The sequence below is a fragment of the Pan troglodytes genome, chromosome 2, assembly GCF_028858775.2.
Source record: "Pan troglodytes isolate AG18354 chromosome 2, NHGRI_mPanTro3-v2.0_pri, whole genome shotgun sequence".
In the NCBI taxonomy this organism is placed as follows: Eukaryota; Metazoa; Chordata; class Mammalia; order Primates; family Hominidae; genus Pan; species Pan troglodytes.
In genome coordinates, this window is record NC_086015.1 from 73,846,426 (window position 1) to 73,865,023 (window position 18,598).

The window sequence follows — 18,598 nt, forward strand, 5'->3', positions numbered from 1 at the left end:
GCCCTGGATCCTTACCACATCTTATACATATTGGAGTTTTTGCACACCAGTGACTTCCATACCACCTTCCACAATGGCATCGTTGTCTGCAAGAAACAGTGTCTCTCTACCTTCTGCTCACTCTTTGGAATACAAACATTTAATTTATATGAATAGACTATAAAATCTAGATGGCAGAATATCCCTGTCTTCTTTATCTCAGTCCCTTCTTCTGGCTCCTCTTTGGACCAGAATGGATTTAGATGGTCCATGGAACTGCTGATGTCCTGGGATCTCCTAATGAGACGGAATCAAGGGAAGGGTGGGTTCATCTCAGCGGCTGTGAGCTTAGCCAAGGTGGTCCATGGAGGCCACTTCTACAGCTGAATTGCATGTTGCTTTAAAATATTATAATACCTTGACTCCTGCTTGGAAGAAGAAAGAAACTGATGTTATAGATGAAGATGATGGTGATGCACTCTCCTGTTTCAATCCACAACACCCCTAAAAGATAGGCAGAGACATTCATATTCTTATTGTCCTTCAATATTTCATAACTTAAAAAAAGTTACTAACAGTAAAATATATGTCCACATTTTTCTTTTTAAATGAGTAAAGAGTTAACCCATAAATTGAGATAAAAACACCATGATTTTCAGGTGCTGATGTGGAGATTTTATTTATTGTAAAGTCATCTTGTGAATAACTTTGTCCCCCACACTGGTGACGGCCTTATCTTTTCCTGTTTACTTACCTTGATAAGATAGTAAATTGCATTTTTACTAAATTTCTCATTTAAAAATATTATCAAAGCAGCATAATCTCATCAGTGTGTTCTCTCCAACTTTGTGTTGTCTCACCTACTCTGTTTATATTCTAGATTGTAGTTTTCTTATTGCAAATACTGGTTGCCATTTATAGATAACAAAGAAAAGCCTCTACATAACCTTTAATGCAGGAACAAGTATTTATTTTGAAATGAACACTGAGAGAATATCAAAGAGTTTAAGGTAAGGGATTAATCCGTGGTATTGATTATTATATTAAAGAGTCAAGCTAATATTTTATATATTTTTGTTTGTTAATTGCTTAAAAATTCACTTTAGACAGAATTTGAGATGCCTCTTTGTAGACTATATTTTTATCCTCTGGACAGATTCTTTGAAACAGTTTTTAAAAACATTTAATTTATCCTTCTGGATGTTTGTATAAATATCTTAACCATTCTTTAATAATGTTGGGCTGCATCCCAATCAGGTTTATGTGGGGTCATCTTAGTCTCTTCTTTATTTCCCTTTTCAACCTTGAAGGGCTTCCTTGGTTTCCGGGGACAATGAGCTGTCTTTGAGAGGATGCTGTAATATCACTGTTACAGGCAGATCTGTTCTTGGTAGGAGAAAAAAATAGAAACAGGATGAAAGAGATAAACGTGAGTGAGTGCTACTGCACAGTTATTTCTGCAAGTAGGTAGTCATTACAAATTTTCTTCAGTCATGCTGTGATGGTTTCAAATTAGAGCCGCTGGACCAGTTCCTTGCAAATTTGTACCCCAATACTTTCTCCATGAAAGTGAGTTGTGCTCAGCCACTAAAAGCTTGCAAATAAAGAGTACATAGTTGTATATCCCATTTATGACTATTGACTTTCTTCATAATTAATTAAATGCTACCCTCAAATTATACTTCATAGATCCTTCCTTATCTGACCTTTTTTCATTTTTGTCAGTCATTCATCCATTCTTCTTTCCTTCTATCCATCTATCCAGCAAATATTTAAATACTTACTATGTGCCAGGCACTGAGAAAAAGGTAAGTACAAGGAACCTGCCCTTAAGAACACAGGACAAATAGATAAATAAAAGGATTACAAGTTGAATTAAGTGCTATAAAAGAAAGAAGCTTGCTTCAAGAGCACAAAACAAAAGGAGATGTTTCTTCTTTAGGAAGGATGGTCTGGGAAGACCTCTCTGAGGAAGAAATATAAGACCTGCAAAACTTCATCTGCCAGGTCAGGAGGCGCCAGGCCAGGGAAGGAGTTGCAGAGGAGAGAGAAGAGGGCTCTAGCATTCTGTCCTCCCTGCACCCTCTTCCCATTGGCATGTGAGTGTGAGTCTTGGGTTTCTCTGGAGTGAACCCCTGGAAAGCAGAGCCTCTTGCATCTTCATCCTTGTCTTCCCCATGGCGCTGAGAACAATGCCTCTCACACACATGCTAGGAAAACTAATAAATGTTTGGATTGAAGGGCCTTTCGGTGGCATGTGACTTTTCCCAGAACGTGAGTGTGAGGCCATCTGGACAAAAGAGATGTGTGTGTTACTCTTGAGAGTACTTTGTGAGTTTCATTATTACTTTGATGAAACTCTTTAATTATCCCACAATAAGGCTTTCATTGAACATTCCACATGGATATTTTAAAGAATTAAAATGTATGAGTAACTTCTTTATTCAATAAATAAAAGGAGCTTCCATTCTTGAGTATTTTCCTGCCACTCTTAAGAGACCATTTACATAGATAATATTATATATAGCTATATATATTATAATGTTATATTATATATTAGTGGTTTCTAGACTTGACTTCACTTTAGACCCCTATGAGAATCATTTTTTAAAAACACAGAATTCTAAACCGTACCCCTGTAGAATCTCACTCACTCATTTGTTTGGGGAAAGATCCTTGAACTTTATACTTCTTAAATCTCTTGTATTTATTTTAAGGAGGTGGGGTAAGGAGAAGGCTCCTCAAGTGCTTCTGATAGGAAGACAGGTTTGGGAACCATTGGCTGGGATCATAATGAAACATTCCAAGATCAAGTAGATGCTTCTTAAATTGTGTGTAGTTCTTGGGCCAACATAGGACCCGGCACATAGTAAGCTCTCAAGTGTTAACTGTTGTGGGGCTATTGAGTAGAAGTATGAGTTTACTGGAAAGAAAAATGACTATCAGAAGAAAAAATATAAGAAAATATGGTGTGCTCGGGCTGGGCAATAAAACATTTAATGCCTAAATAAAATAAGAAGAATTTTGAGCTATGATAAAACAGTAGCATTACTTTTCTTCAGCTAAGTCTTGGACAGGATAACAAGTAAAATCCCTTATCTCTTTTCTAACCTGTTCAAAGCAGTGATTGAATTTTTCCTTCCAAAAAGATTCTGAAACCCAGTTTAGCTTCCAAGGAAAAAGTTGGCTGTCACTTGGATGGTTGATTACTTTAAATCCCGTTTTAGTTAAGGTTCAGCTTTTAAAGGGTCAGTAAGAATTCTGATGACTGTAGTTGATTTGCTGCAATTTAGGGCAAAGAGTAGTACTTATTATTTCAGAAGCACTGGAGTACTGGTGATGTTTTTATGCTGCATTTTGTGCTTAGTTTTTTTGATATTATTTTTTCCTCCCCAACCACACTACAAATTCTTTTTTTTTTTTTTTTTTTTTTTTTTTTTTGAGACGGAGTCTCGCTCTGTCGCCCAGGCTGGAGTGCAGTGGCGCGATCTCGGCTCACTGCAAGCTCCGCCTCCCGGGTTCACGCCATTCTCCTGCCTCAGCCTCCCGAGTAGCTGGGACTACAGGCGCCCGCTATCACGCCCGGCTAATTTTTTGTATTTTTAGTAGAGACGGGGTTTCACCGTGTTAGCCAGGATGGTCTCGATCTCCTGACCTCGTGATCCGCCCGCCTCGGCCTCCCAAAGTGCTGGGATTACAGGCGTGAGCCACCGCGCCCGGCCCACACTACAAATTCTTAGTCTGTGTTTAAACTTAGGATTTGGGTATCTCTCTCTTTCTCTCTTTCCCTCTGTGTATGTGTGTGTGTTCATATGCATATACATATATGTATACAAACTCAAGAAGCACATCTGAATAGTACAGATGTGCCCAAGACAGTTGCTTACATATTACATTGATTCATTTTAAAGATATTCATCAAGCCATGGACTGTTTATTCTGCTGAGTTCTAGGGATACAGCATTAAACCAAATGGACATGGTTCTTGATATCCAGAAGACATGTGTTTGTTAATTTGGGTGATGACTTGAGGAGCAGTATTTTAGTGCTGGGAAATGCACGTAACATCTCATGAATTTTGTATATGGTGGCCTGTGTTCATATTTAAGCCAAGCTTTGGTCCATTTGCTAGTGGACGTTTCATTGCTGTATCCAAGAAGGTTCCCTTAGAACTGTACTGTAAGGTAGATCTTTCTAAAGTACTGGTGTAAATTGTCAATAGAAATATTTCTTGAGGCGGTGGATTGTCCAACATAAAAAGTCAGGTGATGTTACTGGCTGAACCTGCCAGGGGAATATTTGGCATCACATTATGTCCCCTTCGGGAATGGCTGGAATTGATACCATTGGTTTCGTGATCAACATTTGAGAACTCATGGAGGGTACAGATTTTCCCTGTGTGTGAGCATGTAATAAATCAGAGTTTCAGTTCTAAAATGTACCCGAGTGCCTTGTAGGTTTACTCAGCTTTAAATAGTGCCTAAGGTGAGAGAGGAAATCTGGCTTGAAATTTTATTTATTTTATTTCATTAAAATTTATTTTTAAGAGATGGGGTCTCCATTGCCTGGGCTGGTCTTGAACTCCTGGTCTTAAGCAAACCTCCCACTTCAGCCTCCCAAGTAGCTAGGATTACAGGCATCTGCCACTGTCCCTGGCTTGATTTTTTAGAAAATAATCCCTTAAAGTTTCTGATATGGTTATTCCCTATCCTTTCTTTATTTCTTGCTCTTCCACTTTCTTGATTTTTCATTTGTTTTTTTCACTCTGTCTCATTTCTCTTAGTTCTCTAGATTGGTCAATATTAATACAGGACAGGTAGCACTAACCATGATTGTAATTGTAAGAGCTTTTTTAAAAATTGAGCATTTATTATGCATCAGAGACAATGCTGAACACATTACTTGTCATCTCTTTCAGTTCTAACAATAACCTATGGGTAGTCACTTATTTCTCCTTTCTCAGGTGAAAGAACTGGGGCCCAGAAAATTTAGTAAATTTGTACAAAGTCATAGAATTAGTAAGTGGTGAGATTTGAACCTGGACAAATAAACGTCAGAATCTATGTTCTTGATTTTCATGCCAAACTGTGCTAGAGGCAGGAAAAGAGAGGTGGGATAGGTTAGTAAGATAAATAGTGTAACATCTTAGTCATCTGTTTACCCCAATACCTGGTACAGTACCTGGCATGTAGAAAGTGCTCATTGACTGCTGTTGATGAACTTTCTCCTCTAATCGTATTTATTGGTCCTTAGTTTTACGAGCAATCTGCCCACTTTTCTCCACTTTGCACATCTGCCCTTCCCATGAGCTACCATCACCTCCTACCAGGACTATTGCAGTAGCTAACTCTGCCAGTTTTCTAGTTGTCTGTCAACATAGCAACCAGAGAGACCTTTCTAAAAACTCAAATCTGAGCTCATCGTTCCCCTGCTTGCCATCTCTCTGTGGTTTCTTGTTCATCTTGAAACAGAATCAGTGACCTTTCCCTGGCCTACCAGATCCTTCATGGTCTGGTCCTGGTCACTGTGTAGGTCTCACGGGCACCATGTTTTTCCTTCATACTATGTCCTTCAGTGATAGTGAGTCTGCCTGCCAACTTCCCACCTCATAGTTCTTACATATGTTGTTACTGCTGCCTGGAAAGCATTTTTTCTATACTCCTCCTCTCCCCAGCTCAGATCTCAGACCAGAAGTCCCTGCCTAAGGAAAGCCTTTTCTGACCCTTAAATTTTAACTTTTTCACCTCTCTGCAGCAGTTATGACATTTTTCATTACATATTTATGTGATTATTTAATATGTGTTTCCCATTAGACTGTAAACTCCACGCATTTACACAATGCCTGGGACACAGTTGGTGTTCCATAAATATTTATTGAACAAAAGAAAGAAAGAATGAATAAAATGAGCAGAGAATAAACAGAACCAGAAATAGTTTGGCCGAGACTCCTGGCTAGATATTTCCTAGCATTAGAGGGAAGTTAAAAAAAAGATAATTTCATTATATCACGTAATTTGAGTTTGATTATGGCTGAAAGAGGTTGCATTACTTTCCAACCATTTACTTTGGAGATAAATGTGGGCACAGAGAGGTGAAGTAACTTGCCCAGTGTATGCAGCTAGTCAGTGTCAGATGTCTTTGTTATGACCTTTGAATTGTGTGTAGGGAGAAACATACATACAATATTTTCATAACTCTGTAGGGCATCTTTGGTGTGCTGAGTCCTGTAGGAGCTGCATGAATATTTGATAATATTGATGTTGTCATGTCTGCATTTTAAAGTGTTTTTTGAGAACATGTATTGCTGATTTTTCTTCTTGTATACCAATGTGTTCAGAATTAGATTGGATGACAGTCTTAAGAATACACAGTTTATGGCCTAACGATTTGTGTGTCCTGAAAGATGGTGGCCATAATTAGGAGCAGTTTGTGTTTTACTTCCACCAGAACTGGGCAAGGACAACCCTCCTAATATTCTTGGGGTCTGAGGGTAAGGAATGCTGTTTTGGATCTCTAGCCTGTCAGCAAGGAGGGCATATTCAATTATCAAGCTCCAAAAATGCCTGTGCACAGAGGCAAAACACCTAGAGTTGTGTGATGAGTTGATGCCCGAGAGCTCCCAAACTGAGAGGGGACACAAGCAGTTCCACAGTCCTCCCTCCTAGATTCTGTGACTCCAGTAAGTGTTGACAATTCACTGGTATGTGAAATTACCTCTCCTTTTAAGTTCTCTAATAATGTGCAGTCTCTGCAAGCCTCAGCCAGTACCGGAGCTGGGTAAGGCTAAATAAGCTTCCCGAGGTGCTTGCCTGGCTGCTGGGCTGCCTCCCTGGCCGTGCCTGGGTCCTTGAGTAGCCCTCTTTGTGGTGTGAGGCAGCGTTTTTGTCCTGCAGGTACAGTAGGTACTGGATTAAACAGGTCTGCTGTTGCAGACAGAAACCAGGCACCGTTCTAGCACAGAGCTGTGTTTGGATTGGAGTTTCCAGGGCCTTATCAGGAGCCACCCCTAGTGACACAGCCAGTGCCAGAACTAACTTTGACTTTCACTCTTCGCCAAGGGCTTGCAGAACACCTTAAAGGAAAAAAGATGGAGGCGCTTAGAGTTCAGATGTTCATGCCATGCTCCTTTGAAAGCTTGTATCTGTAAGTGAAGTTTTATTCTGGAAATAATCCCGGGACCACTTAAGAGGAGCAGTTTTTTTTCTCTTTAAGGGGGAGGATAAAGGAAGAGAAGGGTTTATTGGGAGTTAAAAATACTGAAGCTGTTACTTCTCACTGGCTTTAATCAGCTTCAGCTGTAACCTCTGGTAGGTGGCTATGACAAGGATAACAACTAATTTGGGGGTGGGGGTGGGGGTGGTAGATAGAAATGCTAACCCAATATCCTTGCCCTCTCCTTTAAAATTGAATACTGGTCTTAAGTTAATAATGACAAAAATACCCCGACTGCTTGAAAAATCTGAGTTAGAGCAGAGCTTGATTTATGATTGCAAGATAGACTGCAGCCCAGCTTTGTTATGAATAAAACAGGATTTTCTTCAGGAAAACAGTGTGCTTAATACAGTAGTAACATTTGTCCAAACTCTCCCATTGTAAACACTGTGAATTTTTGGTTTCTCCCCCCACCTTTTTTTTTTTTTTTTTTCCTGACTGTGGAATGGTAAGAGTTGCATTAATGAACATCTTCTTTGCATTCTTGTATATTGATTTTTTTCTCTTGGAAGGGGAAACAGACATCCAAACATCAGAATTGTCTGCCTGGCATATAAATGTAGAACAAGTTTAAAAAATGGCAATTTCAAAGAAATATTAAAATGGAGAAAAACTAAACAGAGTATAGTTCCCCCCACATCCTTTAACATTTACTTTCACTGTTAGGTGATAAGATTTGAAAACAATGCTAAAAGCTGTGTCCCCAAGTGAATAGGCATTCAAGCAAATCAACTTATGCAAAAGCTACCTCTGGAGCTTAATCATTATTTACTGAACGTTCCTGGGTCATGGGAGAGGTTCTGATTAAGTCAGAAAGGCATTATGTTCAGCAGCTTGTGAAGGTGTGTTTAAAGACAGCAAGAATAATGGAAAAATACTAGATGCAGCAGATCTATTTTTAGAATTTGATTCTTAAAAAATATAAATATAATTACCATAAATTTAAGTGTGGGTTAAAGTTCATCATTTTCAGTAGATACATCTTTAAAAGGTCTTATAAAAGGTAGTTTTAAAAATGATTTCTAATTTCTTGAGCTTCTATTTCTGCTGCAGTTTGTTTTAATAGATACTTTAGATTTTTTTCATTCTTTATGTCGTCATAACAGCTTAACTACTCACCTCTATAAAATGTTAGAGCATTTTATGAACAAAGTATATATAATTATGTGTTTAAAATGTCACTATGCTAGAAATGTTATAAATTTTTGCCTTATTAATGAGATACTAGCTGGGGAGATGATGTCTACTCTTTGTGATTCATTCTCTACAAAAATATACTCTATAACTTACTAATTTTTTAATATTAATAATGGATGGCGTGAACAAATGAAACTTGCTATTCTGATTCTACGTAAGAATGGTAGTAATGTCAAACCTGAATTTACAGCCAAATTAATTCTTAATTTTGAATTTCATTCTTTTAGTTAACTAAAATACTTGTCATAAGAGCATGCTTCCCTTATACACTCTCAGAATGAAATTCTTCACAAACATGTTTGACAAAACTTGTTCACTGAGTTATTGCCCATTAACTTTTCTGTGCGTGTTCTTTTAGGAGAGCACACACTGTGAATTAATTGTTTTGTATTTTCCTCTAGGAAAGAAAAGGAACATGATAGCAGAAGGCAGCATTCTAGAATTTTGGCTCCCTAGAAAGTAACTTGTCAGCTTTGACTCGTTTTTAGATATTAAGATGTTCAGCAGATACCATTTCAGGAATTAAAACACAGACTAGACGAATTCATTGCCTAACTTTTACTCATGTCCACATGGTTTGTGGGAACTATGCTAAGTATTGTACTTGTATTAACACATTTAATTTTCACAACTGCTCTATGAAGAAGATATGTCTTTCCACCCCCATTTTGCAGCTGAGAAAACTGAGGCTTGGATAGGTGAAAAACCATGCCCAAGTGATACAGCTAAGAAATGACAGGGCTAGGAATTTGACCCAGGGATCCTGGCTCCAGGGCTTAATGCTATTATCTGTTGTGGTCTGTGGATTTTCACTTAAGATACTAAATGAATCAATATTTCTTCCTCTGCTTTTTTATCTAGTGGGTTTCTCCTATCCCTAGATTTCTGAATTACCAAACTGTAACTCATTTGAGCTCTTGAGGGGCCGTGATTGGTCCTGATGCCACGGTTTTCGTCTACCAGGTGTATTTCCCTGAGTCCAATTCACCATTGATTATAAGACAGCTATTGGCTGGGCGCGGTGGCTCACGCCTGTAATCCCAGCACTTTGGGAGGACAAGGCAGGTGGATCATGAGGTCAGGAGTTCGAGACCAGCCTGGCCAACATGATGAAATCCCGTCTCTACTAAAAATACAAAAATTAGCCAGGCATGGTGTCCCGGGCCTATAATCCCAGCTACTATGGAGGCTGAGAAAGGAGAATTGCTTGAACCTGGGAGGTGGAGGTTGCAGTAAGCCGAGATCGCACCACTGCACTCCAGCCTGGGAGACAGAGGCAAGACTCCATCTCAAAAAAAAAAAAAAAAGACAGCTATTTGGGGGAGAAAGAAACTTTACTAAAATATATTCATTGATTATATGATCTCTTCTGACTTGGGAAATCTTAACATGTGGAGGGAAAGTTCCTCTTAGAATTAAGGAACTGTCGTAGATCCCTAGAGCCCAGAGTTCTCCGTCTCTGGATGATTCAAGCAAATGGTTTGAATAAGGGTGCACCAACTCTAAGGTACTAGTATTATTAGATTCTATGAGGTAGAATATTTGTTGGGAGACAGACACCAACTTTACTCACTGAACAAATATTTATTTTGTTCTACTATGTGCTGGGGAGACAATATGTGAATAAAACATGTAAATATCTCTGCCCTCCTGGAGCAGATTGGACCAGGTCATGAAGGACCAAGCACATACCAGTTTCATCCCTGAGTCTGGCCCTCATTCTCATGGTTCAGGATGGCTTCTGAAGCTCCAGCCAGTGCAGCCAGATTACAGGAGACATGGTGGCAGAAGGTTTAGAGAAGGGGATCATTTGAAGGAGATTTTCTGCAGCTGATTCTGATACTCAGCCATGTTTGGAAATGAATACTAAAACATTCAAGATCACCTGTTTGTTTAGTAGGCGAGCTGCGACATGAGTCCACATACATCTCTCATTCTTATGCCAGGACACTTTCCTCCATGTCTGACAAAATTCACATTCTATTCCCCACCTCTAGTCAGCCTGGCCAGAGGTCTGAAAAGCCCTTCTGATACTGAATTCAGTGTTTTGGATGGAATCAAATGGGAAGGACTACTCACTCCTGCCAAATGGGCTATGAAACCACCCCAAAACATCTATTCATAAACTGCCCATGGCTTTTTGTGGGTACAGCACAACTGCTTTGTCATAAACAAAAGGAACCGATAGGCTGAATCTATAGGAACTGCCTCCCCCTCAGGAGGTACTATGAGATCGGTCGTATGAAGCTCCTCCTGCTCGTAGGACTCACTTCACAATACCTCTCACCCCATGTCCTTCTCCAGCTGAGGATCCCACAGTCTCCTAAGATGTAAACTTTAAGTTATGTTGAAATGGAGTCTTACATAGAACTCCAGAAAACAGTTTCGGTGGTGTTCTTGGGGTTGTCTTAGAAGACTCTTGAAGATCTTTGTTCTTTCCTATTTTTCTTCACCTAGAACCACCATGGAGATGTATATATTTGATCTTTAATTTATATTATGCTATAGTACAGTTGCCGTAGTCAGTTGTATTTGAATTAATAAAAAAAACAGGCAAAAAAAAGCCAGTCTGTTTCATCACAAAAAGGAATTCTTAAGAATGTTTTGAAAGTGCCACCAACTGCACAAATCAGAGTTGGTAAATGGATACACACACACACACACACACATATGTGTGTGTTTATATATATATACACATACATATATACATGTATATATATACACACACATATATGTGTGTATATATGTATGTGTGTATATATATGTGTGTGTATATATATGTGTGTGTATATATATGTGTATTTTATATATATATATATTTTTTTTTTTTTTTGAGGCGGAATCTCGCTCTGTCGCCAGGCTGGAGTGCAGTGGTGGGATATCAGCTCACTGCAACCTCCACCTCCTGGGTTCAAGTGATTCTCCTGCCTCAGCCTCTTAAGTAGCTGGGACTACAGGCGTGTACCACCATGCCTAGCTAAATTTTGTATTGTTAGTAGAGACGGGGTTTCACCATGTTGGCCAGGATGGTCTCCGTCTCTTGATCTCGTGATCCACCCACCTGGATATATATATTTTTAAATGGAAGTCTGGGTGTCTAACATTTCAGAGTGATTGGCACTTCTGTTATCTACTTAAATCTAATTGGCGAAACTTAGCATGTAGCCAGTCTAGCTCTGGAAACCTGGGAAATGTTGTGGGTGGGAGTGTGCCTAGCCAAAACAAAGAGAAAATAGGAAAATAGATGGGTGCTAGGTTTTATGAATTGTAGGTCTTAGGCTGATACTTTGACTTTTTCCCCAGTATTACTGATATTTTTTAAATGTTACAAAACCAGCTGTAGTATCCCAGGGTACATCAAACTGGCTTAAGAAAAAATGGAGTTTGATTGGCCCTTGTGAAGTCCTTGTCCAGGGTTAGTCCAGGGCTAACGTGACTTCAGGAATGATTTGATACAGGTGCTCAATGTCATATAAACACTGGCTCCCTCTTTCTTTGTTATTCCTTCTCATTAGTCCTCTGTTCTTTCTTTACTGTTTCCTCCAGTTTGGCTTTCTTCTCGGATAGATCCAGGAAGTTCCAGATTTACATCCTACCAGCTTTTCAAACCTTAGTTTAAAGAGACTCATTTTAACCTAATAGTTTCAGTTGAAGGAATAGGGATAACTCTTACTTGATTGTCTTGGGGCACAAGCACATTCCTGAGTTAGTCTTTGTGACCAGAAGGATGGATTTCCTGATTGGCCAGGGTCGTACTTCCATGTCTGGAGGTAGTGGCAACACCATAACCTCATGAACTGAAAGTGAAGGAGGCTGGTTATTCAAGGTTAAATCAGGTACTTTACCAAACAAGTGGGACAGGATGCTGGGCAGCTATAAATGCCATGTGGCCACCATAAATCATTACTTCTATGTGTAAGGTTGCCTGTTAAACCATGACAGGTGTACCCATTCACTGCTCCTTAGATTACAGTTTGTACTTTTGTCTTGATTTCAACACAATGTTGGAAACTTTGCATCTTGGTTGACGTGTGCTAGACATGCAGTAATTGTTAAGTGATGGTGGTCTAAGGCTTTTGAATTTTCTCTGATCTGTTATAATGTCTAGAAAAACAGCCAGAGCATGCCCTGTGATTGGAACAATTATTTGAGTACAAACAGAAGGGCTTTCTACCTTTAAAAAGTTTCTTCCAGTTCCTTTCACACTCATGTCTGAATTCTGTCATTAGTTTGTCATTGTGTTAGATTTTTAAAAATTGCTTTTTCTTTTAAAATACTCTCAGTGGAGCATCTTGCCGTGCCGTATTAATTACTTTAAGGGATGAATTTCTCAAAGCCCTTTAAAACATGGCAGTTAGATGTGAATGGGATTCCATAGTTGGACAGAGTAAGCAAGAATTCTAGAGTACAGTCTAGTGAAAGGAAGCTTGATATGAAAAACAGAAAACTTGAGTGTGGGGCACTTCAACTTTATCTGCTTTATAACCTTTCAATGGTTTGGCTCTCAGAGGCGATTTCCTTGAAAGGAATTGAGTGTTAAGATTGTGCCAACCCATAGTGGCATCTGTGGAAAATGGAGATCAGTCGTGGTCATAAAATGAGGAAATGGCAAAATTCATATACTTAGTTTAAAATATCTTTTAGTAAGAACTTGATATTCCTCTTAGTTGGAGTATACATAAGTGAGAAACACTTTGGTAAAAAAAAAATAACCAACTTAAAAAAAATCTGCCGATGAAAATTGCCTGGAAGAGCATTGTTCATATGTTACAGAGGTCTCTAAACATTTTTGATCCTTCTTCCTAGTTAATTTCTTTCAAGAAAACCTTCTCAACACATTTTCATTTGATTTATAAGTTATGTACATGTGCCACTATACTATTATATAACATGTACAAAAATAAAAAATGAAAGTGATAATATAAAATATATATGAAGAAATGTTTTAATTTTTTCTTCCTGCACCCAGGTTGTCATTTTTGGTATGGATTTTTGGAGAATACTGATATATTGGGAAACTTTTTAAGGTTCTCCTTGATTTTTATCTAATCAGTCATTGAGATTAGTCTTTCCTGGTACCTGTTGAAGGTCCAGCTTAAAAAAAATGTGGAGAATCCTGAATGGATATGAAACATCTTCCATTTTTAGCAGCGAATTGAGGTCTCAGCATTAGAAAGAAAAGACTTCAGATTTTAAGTTGTGTATGATTGGTGGTTCTTAATTTTTAGAATGCTTTTCTCCCTATGTACTGTGAAATGTACAAAGCTCTGGAGATAAGAGCATTGTCCAGTTGAGACACCATGATATCCTGCATGTCTAGCAGCACCTAGCTTTTGGAAAGCATTTACATGGGGCATGAGGCTATGTTTTGTAAGCCTTTGTATTTTAGCTATGCCAGAGACCTGGAGTATTTATTATCTGAGCTGCTCATGTTACCCCCAAAAAGGTGGAATCTTGGCAGATCTCCATTCTTTTTCTTGATGCCTAAAACCCAAGTTAGGTGTTGACAGAAGTCCAGAAGATCTCAGTGTGAAGCCAAACTATGATATCTGGTACTTTCACATTTACATGGGTTACACTCCCAGCTATTTTAAGTACGAGGGATGATATAGTTTCTTATTAGTATTTTTTTCCACCATGCACGGTGAAAAACTCATCCTGAATCACTTTGGAAGGAATGGAAAGTTTGAGATAACAGAAGTGCCATTCACTCTGAAATGTTAGACACCCAGACTACCATTTAAAAGAAATATGGCCATTTACCAACTCTGATTTGTGCAGTTGGTGGCACTTTCAATAGATTGTGAAGAATTTCTTTTTGCTGGTGGAACGGACTGGTTGGGGGCAGTTCTTGTAGATTCAACCTATCAGTTCCTTTCATTTATGATAAAGCAGTTGTGCTGTACCCATAAAGGGCCGTTGGAAGTTTCTGGATAGATGTTTTTGTTTGGTCTCATAGCCTATTTGGCAGGAGTAAAGTAGTCTTTCTCCTTGTGTCCCATCCAACATGTTGCATTCAGTATCAGAAGGACTCTTCAGACCTCTGGGAAGGCTGATTGGAGGTGAGAAATGGAATGCAAATTTTCTCAGACATGGAAGAAAGTATTCTGGTCTAAGAATTAGAGATATGGGTTCATGTTCCAGCTCTCCTACTATGCAGACAAGTGATCCTGGGTATTTTACTATTAGTTTCCAAACATCAGAATCAGTCAAGTGTCAGAATCGGCTGCAGAATTTTTGTGGACATATTGATTCCTGGGCCTTACCTAAACAAATCAGAATTTCCAGGAATGAGGCTGGACATTTTTATTTGAGATGAAGTTCTCAGCGAATTTTGTTTTTCTCAGCTAGCCTTTTGCATTTTGAAACCCCTGTAGCTTAACCCATACATGACATAGGTTTCTCCTTTGCCCAGGAGGTTAACACTATTGAACCTTCCTGTGTCTTCACTGTGTATGTGAATGTCAACCACTGTGCCTCCTGGACATAAATAAATTGTACATCAGTGCAAACAAATACTAGGCTTTGAGCTCTATCAACCAAATGACTATGATGAAGATTATTTTTTACTGAATAAAAATGCTACAATTCCTACTTTATGGCTCATGAGAGATTTGCAGAATAAATTATCTTCTCTCTCTATCCCTGAAAAAGTTTTTTGAGTTCTCTCATTTAAATGGATATTGGCTAAACTTTACAAGACATATCTTCTGTGGTCCAAACTTGCACATAGGCATATAAAAAGTAGATTCCTTGTATCCAAAAGAAGAAGCATGCTCATGGTTTAATATTATTATTTTTACCACTAATTTTTGAACTGTATTCCAGTTTATTGGACCATGTTTCAGTCATTGTGCTAAGTTTTTCTATCTATTAAAAATTTTAATCCTCACCACAGTGCTGAGAGGCAGATGTATTGCAAAGCACAGAGATAGACTAACTGGGCCACAGTCACAAGTTACCGCACAGCCCAGCTGAACTCTGCCTGAGGAGTGGACTAAAGGAAACGCAAGGAAAAGTATAACATTGCTTTAGCATCTCTAGTTCTACTGATGACCAGAGTACTGTCTTAGAGGACTGTGATATTGAGACCAAAGACCAGTCCCTATGAGATGGTAAAAGAACACTGGCATCATGTCAAAGGTGAGGGGTGGGCAGACAGATGTTTGGGTGCTGGAGCATTGAATTTAATGGAATTTCTGATATTGTTAGGTGGCTGACAAAGATAGTAGAATAAAGTATTGGGATTTAGGAATACGTCAGATGGTTCAGAGCCCATGTCCAAAATACCTATACCATCACAGAGAAGAGGGAGGCTTTGAAGGTTAAGAATGTAAATTCTGCCATAGAGGTAGGAACTCAGGTCACATTTGGTGGCCATCTGGTGTCTGTATACCTCCAGCCACTGTGCTGAACACTTTAATTTAGTGAACATTAACTGACCCAATTCCTGCAGCACATTAAAATGCTGGGTTTTGGAAAAGCCCAGAGAGGTCAAGTGGCTCATTAAAGCTCATGCAGCTCGGCAGTGACTGAGCTAGCCCTTGAGTCCAATCGGTGGCCCTCCTCCTCGAGCCATTGCTGACAAATTCCCAGTTCTCAGGGGAGTTGTGTGCCTGGCTTCAGTGATGCCGATACATGCCAGTAAAGGCATTTGTCTCTCTGCCCATCGGCTTTCAAAGGGAGCTTTCCGATGGTGAGATGCCCACCTTCCCATGTGGGACTTGATCAGAGTTCCGTAGTCTAGGTAACTGACTTAATTTTAAGGCGTCTCAGAAGAATTATGTGACTGTGGCTTTAAACTCTATGAGATTAGAAACCAGGTATTCCCAGCACCTGGCAATAACTATTTGTTGAATAAATGACCTTTACATAATCTGATTAAAAGGAATCAGACTCATGGAATTAGGATTATCTAGCGAAGATTCAGCTTCATGGCCTGGGATGAGTTCAGTTAGCTTTTAAAATTTAATACATTTGGACATCTCTCCTTGTGTATCATTAGTAGCTTCAGCATCACGTCCTCGTTTTAAAAAATAAGCATTGTTGCCACTTGTAATGTTCTCACATAAACCTCGATTTGGAGCTTAAGACATTATGCTCATTTGTCCTGCTAACATTGTGACATGCAGATATCCTCATTTTTGTCTAGAAGGTGATAATTGCAGATTCAGTTACTTCTAAGAGAAAGGGATGTTTAGAAGATTGAGAGCAAAGCTGAGAATCTGGGAGTCATCTTTCACAATGTGGAAATATCCCGCAGGGAGTGTGTGCCATGAGGCGACTCTAATGCTTCCTTTGCACTTTTGGGTTTTTTTGCAGGAAGATTTATTAAAACACTGTCAATTAACTGAGCTGTGCTATATTTATATAACTATAAAAATATATTTGCTCTATTTTTTAGTGGGGTTTCTTTTTACTTATACTGGTCTACTTCATACATACGTATTTGTTTTTCAGACAGGATATTTCAGAAAATGCTTTGAATGATATTGTTGTCGACTTTCACGTATGAAGACTTAGTGCAGTTGATAACTAGAAATTTTAATTTAAGATGTCTTAAGAATGCTTTACTGTTAATTGAAAGGATTTCTTCCCCCAGTATCACAGCCAATGACTCGTCTTGAGCAGCTAATTAGTGCGATTATTCCACAGCTGCATTTGCTACAGCACAAAGGTTTGCTTCTGTTTTTATCAAAAGGATCAGTCTCTCTGGGAATGTTTTAACCTGACAGGCTTTGAATAGTAAGGCCGCTTATTTATTTATTTATTTTAAAATAACTGTTCCCCCCGCGCTTCCCCCCGCCACCCGCCATGCCCCTCATCACAGCTCTCCTTCTTTTCTTGGCTTAGGAAGGTACATTTGAGCTTTGAACACATACTCTAAAATGGGAAAATACATTTTTTAATGCTCTTTTAGTAGAGCTGTGTCAAGTGAGTAGATTATTTTAAGTGAGTTAGAATAATGGCCAAGTGCCCTTAATATGTGGATGAGTGCATGATATTAAATAATAAGCAAGGTATTAATGCTGTTCGATTTGTATGTGTCTGTAGAAAATGTAGGAAAACATGAAGGAAAGAGGGTTTGGGTTTTCTGGAATGCTGAGCACTTCCAAGTTTGCCAATGTACTGGATACAGTCACCACTTTCCCATCGTATTGTCAAAGTGTTTGTCTATGTTGGATTCTGTCCCCTTTCTTCTAGCCAAATGGTGATTTTGATCACTCAAGTCCTTTTTTCGTGGTCTTAAATTAGTGTCTAGAGGCATATATTCTGCCATTGAAAAAATACTATGACTTCTTTATAGTTGAGGGGAGTAAAATGATAGAAAGATAAATTTACCTGTAGTTCTATTCTCACCCTGGCAACTATCATGATCTTTGGACATTCCCTACTAATCATTTTGCATACTTGTATACATGCATATACTACACTTATTTTAAATTAGAATGTAAATATACTTTTGAATCCTACTTTTAAATTCCCTCTTGTTACATACATTTCCCACTTTGTTCTGTAGTTGCACAATTTAAAAAAATAGGTAGTATTTTATTGAATTCATGTATGATAATGTATTTAACCATTCTCATATTATGGGACAAATTTTTTATTATTCATATGTTTTGCAATTTGTAAAGAGCTTTGTAATATCAGTTTTTGCACATTTAAGTTATTTACTTAGGAAAATTGTCCATCACAACATTTCTGAATCAAATTGTATGAACAATTTTTAGCTTTTTGGTAGTGTTGTTAAGCTGTTTTAATATATACCAGCAATGGTGTAGAGTAACATTATTCTTATGCTTTTTCTTGTCATGGACAGTTTGTTTATTAAAAAAAAAAAAACAAACCTTGGATCTTACCTTAAATACTATTTTGTATCTGGCTTTTCTAAGTTCTTTATATTGTGTAGTTTTATTCACATCAGTAACTATATTTTTACACTAGTTTTAATGGTTGCATCATGTTACATTTTGATTCTCTGACAATATACTGAGCCAATTTCCTGTTGTGAAAATAAGCGAACTGTTAAATTGTTATTGTGTAGTTTTTCTGGGACAGCGTGAGGGTAAAACCAATACTTCTTCATCCCCTAGCATGTTTTGTTACCTTCAGAGCCTGAAGGTTCCTGTCTTTAAGGAGCTCATGAGGATGGTCAATGATATTTAAGGCTTCATTTTGCCTTTTATTAGAAGGTAAAAGATAATAC

The 18,598-nt window shown here is 38.4% G+C and overlaps 1 protein-coding gene across 6 annotated transcripts in view; it reads left to right on the top strand.

The window, feature by feature from the left end:
• Positions 1 to 18,598, top strand: part of MITF (melanocyte inducing transcription factor) — a 228,217-nt gene that overhangs the window by 119,150 nt on the left and 90,469 nt on the right. The window contains exon 1 of one of the 6 annotated variants that reach the window (XM_009445842.5): positions 6,976 to 7,122. The exons of 4 other annotated variants lie outside the window; for them this stretch is intronic. In XM_009445842.5, coding sequence (XP_009444117.3) covers positions 7,067 to 7,122 — 56 coding nt within the window. In that variant the 5' untranslated portion in view covers positions 6,976 to 7,066. Of the gene's footprint in view, positions 1 to 6,975; positions 7,123 to 18,598 lie in introns of those variants that run through there. One more of the 6 variants, XM_001138521.8, reaches the window with a different exon arrangement.